Here is an 8681-nt window from a genome sequence, read left to right as displayed (position 1 = left end):
CACAGCTCAGAGTTGATGTTTAAAACTCAAAATAGCAACGGGGAGATGAGGGGAACATTTGGGATTTTGGAGATGCCATCGCAAACTCACAATTAGTTCTTTGACCTCTTTGTAAGATACTGACGAAAACGTGTTGAAACGTTAACGTTGTGACTGAAGAGCAGCAGTTCGACAGCCTCCACAGTCCAGCGAGTATCGGCGCACAGAATCCCGGCCGGGTGGGGGGGAATAAAGTTGAGCGTTTTCCTCCTGACAAAGTGACAGTGGCAGCTTTAATCTATTCGCCGCACCGTCCAAAAAGGGAGATAACTCCCCGAGGCCATCGACCCACTAAAGATTTTTGACGCCCCGTCCATGATTGTCTTTGTCCCGCTCCGCCTCCACCGAGACGCTGAAGTGCTGATGAAAAGGTTCGGGGGGGGAGGTTCCCTCCGATTGCTTATTAAGAACGCTGATTTGCTTTAAGCGGATTTCTCGCTTGTCGTTTCACTTTTTACACCATGATCTCTTGTTCCTCCTCTCTCTCTCTCTCTCTCTCTCTCTCTCTCTCTCTCTCTCTCTCTCTCTCTCTCTCTCTCTCTCTCTCGCTCTCTCTCTCTCTTGTTTTCTCACTCGTTCCTCGCGACCCTCTCGCTCTCCACGTCAATGACGACTCGGGGTTTCTCTGATTGCTTATTAAGGTCATTAATTTGTTTCCCGCAGCTTTTACCCCCCTTGATACGTGTCCTGTAGATTGACTCAAATCCCTGATTTGGCTTTTCTTCACTTTCTTTAACACCTCCTGACCTCTCTCTCTCTGAATGCGGACCTCTGTGTCCACTGAGGGAATATTTATTGTCCTCCGCTGCTGACGAGGTGACAGCGTGACAAAAGTAAGCGTCCACAAAAAAACTGCTAATTGCAGCGCGGTGGCTCGCCCTCTAATTAAATCAAGTCTTCACTCGAGTAGAGAAAACGGAGGCGAGCCGCTGTGTGACGGAGCTGCTTCTGTTTTTACAGTCTCCTCCCAGCTGGTTGTGCCTGGAACACCTCCCTAGGGAGGCGCCCAGGCGGCATCCTCACCAGATGCCTAAACCACCTCAACTGGCTCCTTTCCACGCAAAGAAGCAGTAGCTCAACTCCGAGTCCCTCACGGACGACCGAACTTCTCACCCTATCTCTAAGGGAGACGCCCACCACCCTCCTGAGGAAACCCATTTCGGCCGCTTGTACCCGTGATCTGATTCTTTGGGTCATGACCCAGTTCACATGACCATAGGTGAGGGTAGGAACCAAGATTGTCCGGTAGATAGAGAGCTTTGCCTTGCGGCTCAGCTCTCTTTTCGTCACAACGGTGCGGTAGAGCGACTGCAATACCGCCCCAGCTGCTCCGATCCTCCGGCCAATCTCACGTTCCATTGTTCCCTCACTCGCGAACAAGACCCCGAGGTACTTGAACTCCTTCACTTGGGGTAAGGACTCATTCCCTACCCGGAGTGGGCAATCCACCGGTTTCCTGCCGAGATCCATGGCCTCAGATTTAGAGGTGCTGATGACAGCAGGTGTGACAAAGTAATCACATGACCACAGAGGACTCATGAATAATGGAAACAGGCACAGAGCCGATCACATCGGACTAAGACGTTTCGGGGCTCTAAGCTGGATTTTGAAAGGACAACACTCCCATTAGCCAGGTTATCATCCAATTTCTTTGAGAAAATTGGCAAAAGAAAATGAATAAATGTTAGTTTTCATCATCTACCGTTATGGGATTATTTAGGAGTTGGTTCAGCGCCAAATCTACAGTCGTGAAACCGTTATACTACCGAAGAAGAAGACGTCACTGGAATAACTAATTGAAAGAGCGCCTCGAGTAGAAAGCAGGATGTAAATGTGACGTTTGAGTTGAAGTCACAGGCTTCATGAACGTCCATTGAGCATTTTGTTTTTATCAACATACCAACTTTTCCACCTCAGCAGAGCGCAGTAACGCGAAAACAAGATGTTCTTCATATTTTCAGTGTTTCCATTTCAATGGGAAGAGGAAAGATGACTCCCCAGAGGACGTTTTGGAGACAAGATAGATGTGGGAGTCTCAACACTTTTTAATGAGCAAGAGATTAATCAAATGAAAAAAAAGAGGTAAATGTCAGTTCTGTTTCTGTAAAAATAATTCCATATTTTAGCACGGCAGCTTCTTCACATGCATTGAAATATTGATTCTAAATCGACACGTTTAGGAAGATGAAGCTTCATTCATGAAGCCTTTTAAATACTCTGTTGAACACAATGAACACTGGTCCTTATTGATAATTATGAGGAGGCCGTTCACATTAAAAGAAATCCATGCTGCCTTTGACCCTTTGAGTTGATCAATGGACCACTGAGCTTTTTATGTTAATGTGGGAGTCGAACTGCATTACTGTTAACACAGCGTCAGCCCCACCTGAACCACGACGAATGGTTTTCAGTTATTTTTTAATTTAAAAAAAATAATAGATAGATGTATAGATATTTAAAAAAGGTTAAAATCATGTCCATTAATCATGTGGAGTTCAAATAATGCGTTTCTAAATGTTATTTTGGTGTAAAAATGAAAAAGAAATGGCCAAACCAGCTCCCGCTAAAGCTGGAGGGCCCCTCTATTCTAACCTTTATGGTAAATGCTTTGGAACCAGGCGGCAACTTCCGGTTCGTTAAAGTGAAGCCAAAGCTTCATGTGTTAAACCTGCATTCTCTCTAGTGTCCACCAGGGGGCGACTCCTCTGGTTGTATAGAAGTCTAGTCTAAAATGACTCTACTTCTCTCTTGATTTATTCCCTCAGTAAACATTGTAAACATGAGTTTATGGTCTCAATCTCTAGTTTACAGTCTTCTTCAATACAGCATGATGTTCATTTAGTACATTATGCTCCATTTAGAGTCAAACAGACCTTAAAGCAGATGATGATTTAGGGGCGGGGCTACACAGTGATTGACAGGTCTCTACCAGAGACGTATACGGCGTCTCTATGTCACTCCTCCTCAGTCCAGATATGGTCACTTCCTGTTCACTGGTTGCATAAAAACAACATGGCGACGGCCGAATCGCCGAACTCAAGGCTTCAAAAAGTCCACGAACCGACGTCCACTTCTTACATTCAGTCTATGATTAGAACGGTGTGACTACGTCCGAAAATGAAAAGATCCCTTAAATTGTGAGAGGAAATAACTCACATCAAACTCAAGCATTCATGTATCAATTCAGAGAAATTAAAGTCTCACATTTGTACCTTGAGGCGCTAACCCTAACATAAACCGGTCAGTGCTACGACGTAGTTTAAGGTGAGTCTGCGTTGAGTGTATTCGGATCGATTCCATCAAATTTCTTTTCCTTCATTGAAACGTGATTCTGTCCTCAGGAAAGGTGGCGTCCCTAATAGAAGCAGGTGAGGGTGTCAGGGAGCAGTAATGAGGGTGTCAGTAGGTGTTAGCTTGTTGTAACATCTAAGGGAAACTGGTCAGCCCAGGCGGGAGGGCGGGAGGGAGGGAGGGATGGAGGGTCGGATGGGTGGGGGGAGGTACTCACTGGTACTTACTTGAACGGCTTCTCCCCGGTGTGCGTGCGGATGTGGTTGTTGAGCGTCGTGGCGCCGGCGAACGCCCGGCCGCAGTATCCACACTTGAAGGGTCGGTCGCTGGAGTGCGTCACCACGTGGTTCCTCAAGTCCGACGGCTGGGAGAAGGACTGGGAGCAGTGGCCACACTGGTACGGTCTGAGGGGGGTAGGGGGGGGGGGGGGGGGGGAGACAGGTGAGAAAATAAAAGAGGAGGTGGGGGGGGGGGGGGGAACGTGTCTCTAGTGCAGAGCTGCTGCTACCGTCGAGGCTTTGGACAATTTGTAGAATGTTAAATGTTGTTTTTACAGTAATTTGCTGTTAATACTTTAATTCTGTTAATCTGTACAATTAAAATAATTAAAAAGACTGAAATAATAAAAAAGACTGAAATAATAAAAAGACTGTCAGTGAATTTGTAAACACGTGGACACATTGAAAGACTCTTTTGTTCATGATCTTTCAGATTATGCAGCATTTCATTGTTTTTCATTGGAACATGAGCTACGGAGAGGGTTTTATATATATATATATATATATATATATATATATATATATATTGTGGAGATGAGTCATTTCAATGGTATGATACAAACATTTAAAATAAAATTGTTAATTCTTTTATTTAAAACAAAGTATTGATGGATTATTGTGTTTCTTTATTGTTCTACTCTGTTCTGTTCTTCTGTTTTATTTGTTCTATCAGAAGTTTATTTTTTGCTCTTTACGAATTGATGAAGTGATGATGAAGAGCAATTCATGTTGAAGAGATTATAATCTGCTTTATAAAAATGTATTTTTACAGACAAACAAGACCAGTGGAGGAAGAAGAAGAAGTATTCACATCTTATAAGTAATAATAATGTAGTACAGTATAAAAATACTCAATTATTACAAGTCCTGCAGTAAAACGACAGGTTTTATAAACACGACCACTTTAGTCCACAAGGACCAACAGAACCAACACTAAGTTAAAGTTCCTCACAGTAACTTTAAGTAAAAAAAAAAAATACAGAAATATTATCTTCAACATATATTTAAATCAACAAGAACTCATCATGCAGATTAATATATTATATCATTGGCCTGAAATGAATGATGAAAAAGTACATTATTTGCTTGAAGTAGAAGAATAAAGTATCTTAAAATTGTACTGTAAGTACTTGAGTTAATATACTTAGTTACATTCCAACACACACACACACACACACACACACACACACACACACACACACACACACACACACACACACACACAGTGCAGACGAGCAAAGGGGAAATTAAAGATGCAGAGTGTAAACAAACACACAAACAGCTAATTACACAAACACACACTAAGACACACAAACAGATAGAGAGGGATGAGGCAAGAAACCACACACACACACACACACATACACACACACACACACACACACACACACACACACACACACACACACACACACACACACACACATGGGGCAGGGGGAGTCGGACACTGCTCCGGTAACCATAGCAGCATGACCCTCATCAACAATGCAGGCAGAGATCACGACTGGACCATTTATCATGTGTGTGTGTGTGTGTGTGTGTGTGTGTGTGTGTGTGTGTGTGTGTGTGTGAAACAAACAATAGCAGTGTGTGTGCTAATAGAGTGTCCAGCTTCCATACAGCAGCAGCAGATGTAATCTTACACTGTTTCTATTTATTGAGCTGAACGAACACACACACACACACACACACACACACACACACACACACACACACACACACACACACACACACACACACACACACACTGTGAACATTATCTCGTGATGTGGTTTTAACTTACTGGACACTTCCAGTGTGTTACAACATATCCCCCTCCTTACATGTTTCTATTATCATTTCTCTCAGCTTCATCCCGTTTACAGATAAAAACTAATATTTCTTTATTTTACAATCCAAACATTATCCAAAGAGGCAGCAGATGTATTTATAGAAAAGTCTTCATTTAACTTCATCTTAAAATTAGCAAAACAAAGATAAACACAAACCTCTCAGTCCTGAATCCTATCAGTTCATTCTTACTCAACGATGACTTTAAGATTATTTTATTGGTTATAGGCAAAAAACAAAGGATGAAAAATGTGTATATATATATATATAGAAAATATTCATATTGTCAGTTTATACATCATATACGTTTACTTACTGTAAAAGCTGCAGCGTTGTAAAGTTTAAAAAGATAAACATAAACTTATTAAATCACTTTATCCTTAAAGGAAACTACTTCATTTAAGTCTGTTTGTTTTTCTTATTACAGAATTTATGGAACAAAATACTAAATGCACTAAAAGTAAAACATAACTGATAACCTTTATCATAATGTAAAGTGGGGAAGTAATGAATCAAACATGACTGAAGTACTTCCATCATCATCATCATCATCATCATCATCATCATCATCATCATCATCATCATCGTCATACCTTGACCGTGTTAATGAGCTTCAATCTTTTCCCCTAAAATTCCCCAAAACTGACCTCAGTTTCATCAATTCTTTATTAGTTTTTCATCCCAGACACATGAAGGAAACAATATTAAGTTCATGATGTTTTATTCCATGAATGTTCTTTAATTTAAAGAGCATGTGATCACTATGAGCAGCTCCCATCTCCATATTCCACCCGGTGTATGTAGGAATACTTCCTCCGTATATATTGTGCTTGTTCCCTGACACACACACACACACACACACACACACACACACACACACACACACACACACACCCCCTGCACCTTGTTCATCAGTGTGTGACTGGCTCAGTAGTGTCGCCCTGTAGCCGTGAAATAAAGCGCTTCTTATTCTGAAACCAATAAGACAAAACTGTGACATCAGTAGCTTACAAATAGGTTAACACCGCAGAACCAGAACACGACAAATAGAGCAACATCTCCAGCGCTCCAATAAATCACTCACACACACACACACACACACACACACACACACACACACACACACACACACACACACACACACACAGAGGAAAGTAATAAGAGTAAAATAGTGTAATATAAAATCGAAAAATTCTCACTTGCAGTTTTCCACATAAAAGGCGTCTCGCCGGGGGGGTCGGTTCATTTATCAGCCGGCTGGTCTATAAGTTCACGCCTCAGTGGAACGCACCACTATTTATTAGGAGGGTTTTCTATGAAGAGCTGCATTGATTGTGAATAGTTTAAGTTGATGAATGTGTGGATATTATTTATTAAGGCAGCAGGCCGGGAGATTAATGCCCGGTTATTGTTTATTACAGCGGAGAGAGAGAGGAGGAGGAGGAGGAGCACAAACGCCTCCATCACACACACACACACACACACACACACACACACACACACACACACACACACACACACACACACACACACACACACACAGGTGTGCACATATGCAACCAGAATATCTGCACACACAAGCACATGCAAATATGTTGTTGTTGCACAAATGAATGAACTTTATTTTACATAATCACGCTGGTTGTTGTTGCCACACACACACACACACACACACACACACACACACACACACACACACAGTTTGTGTTCGTTAAACCGGACTGGAGTACATCGAGTACTGCACCAGGTATTAATGCTAGTACACTTCATACACCTCAGAGGAGGTGAGATATCGATCCTTTGGTGGAATTCATAACCTGCCCTGCATTATATTTTACCAGCTGCAACATTAAAGTAATGCACAAATGAATGCATCAATAACTATAATACAATTATATAAGATATGTATTCTTCTGAAAATGGCAACTCTGCAGAATGAGTACTTCTACTTTCAGTACTGTATGTTTTAACAAGAACTTTTTGAACTTTATTGAGTGTAGTGAGAGATATTCAACACTTGAGGTTAGTTTCCATCTGTCGCTCTAACTCAACGACATTAACAGCTTCCAAAAATAAACTATATATCAACTCTATGTTTATCAAGACATCTATCCATTTTACATGCAGGACTATTGCTTTTCAGAGAGTATTTCTACACTGTAGTACTGCTGCTTTTACTGAAGTACAGGATCTGAATACGTCTCACATGTAAGACGCAGAAGAGGAACAACAAGTTCAACACACAGCCAACAGTACGATCATCAAATGTGAGGAGAAAGTAGCAAATTACTTTAATAATGAACGAACCAACAGACCTAAACACAGGATGGTACAAAACCAGAGAGAGAAGCTTCACCACAGACATGTGACATCATGTTCAACGCACTTCATACTGTAACTTACAGTTTAAACGTCTAGTCTGTTATTACTCCTCTTATTTATCTGATACAGTCTGTTGTTACTCCTCTTATTTATCTGATACAGTCTGTTGTTACTCCTCTTATTTAACTGATACAGTCTGTTGTTACTCCTCTTATTTATCTGTTACAGTCTGTTGTTACTCCTCTTATTTAACTGATACAGTCTGTTGTTACTCCTCTTATTTAACTGATACAGTCTGTTGTTACTCCTCTTATTTATCTGTTACAGTCTGTTGTTACTCCTCTTATTTATCTGATACAGTCTGTTGTTACTCCTCTTATTTAACTGATACAGTCTGTTGTTACTCCTCTTATTTAACTGATACAGTCTGTTGTTACTCCTCTTATTTAACTGATACAGTCTGTTGTTACTCCTCTTATTTATCTGATACAGTCTGTTGTTCCTCCTCTTATTTAACTGATACAGTCTGTTGTTACTCCTCTTATTTAACTGACACAGTCTGTTGTTACTCCTCTTATTTATCTGATACAGTCTGTTGTTACTCCTCTTATTTAACTGATACAGTCTGTTGTTACTCCTCTTATTTAACTGATACAGTCTGTTGTTACTCCTCTTATTTATCTGATACAGTCTGTTGTTACTCCTCTTATTTATCTGATACAGTCTGTTGTTATTCCTCTTATTTAACTGATACAGTCTGTTGTTACTCCTCTTATTTAACTGATACAGTCTGTTGTTACTCCTCTTATTTAACTGATACAGTCTGTTGTTACTCCTCTTATTTATCTGATACAGTCTGTTGTTACTCCTCTTATTTAACTGATACAGTCTGTTGTTACTCCTCTTATTTATCTGATACAG

The 8681-nt window shown here is 40.9% G+C and overlaps 1 protein-coding gene across 1 annotated transcript in view; it reads right to left on the bottom strand.

Moving 5' to 3' along the window:
• The window catches only part of prdm6 (PR domain containing 6), a 97590-nt gene that overhangs the window by 3817 nt on the left and 85092 nt on the right, over nt 1-8681 (bottom strand). The window contains exon 8 of the mRNA XM_068703531.1: nt 3558-3734. Within this exon, the coding sequence (XP_068559632.1) occupies nt 3558-3734 (177 nt within the window). The remainder of the gene's footprint in view (nt 1-3557; nt 3735-8681) is intronic.

The sequence above is a fragment of the Cebidichthys violaceus genome, unplaced genomic scaffold (genome assembly GCF_023349555.1).
Source record: "Cebidichthys violaceus isolate CVI_PGR_0920_01 unplaced genomic scaffold, fCebVio1.0.p SCAF_9, whole genome shotgun sequence".
Taxonomy (NCBI): domain Eukaryota; kingdom Metazoa; phylum Chordata; class Actinopteri; order Perciformes; family Stichaeidae; genus Cebidichthys; species Cebidichthys violaceus.
The sequence above is the reverse complement of the archived record's forward strand: the minus strand, read 5'-3'. Positions and strand labels throughout refer to the sequence as shown.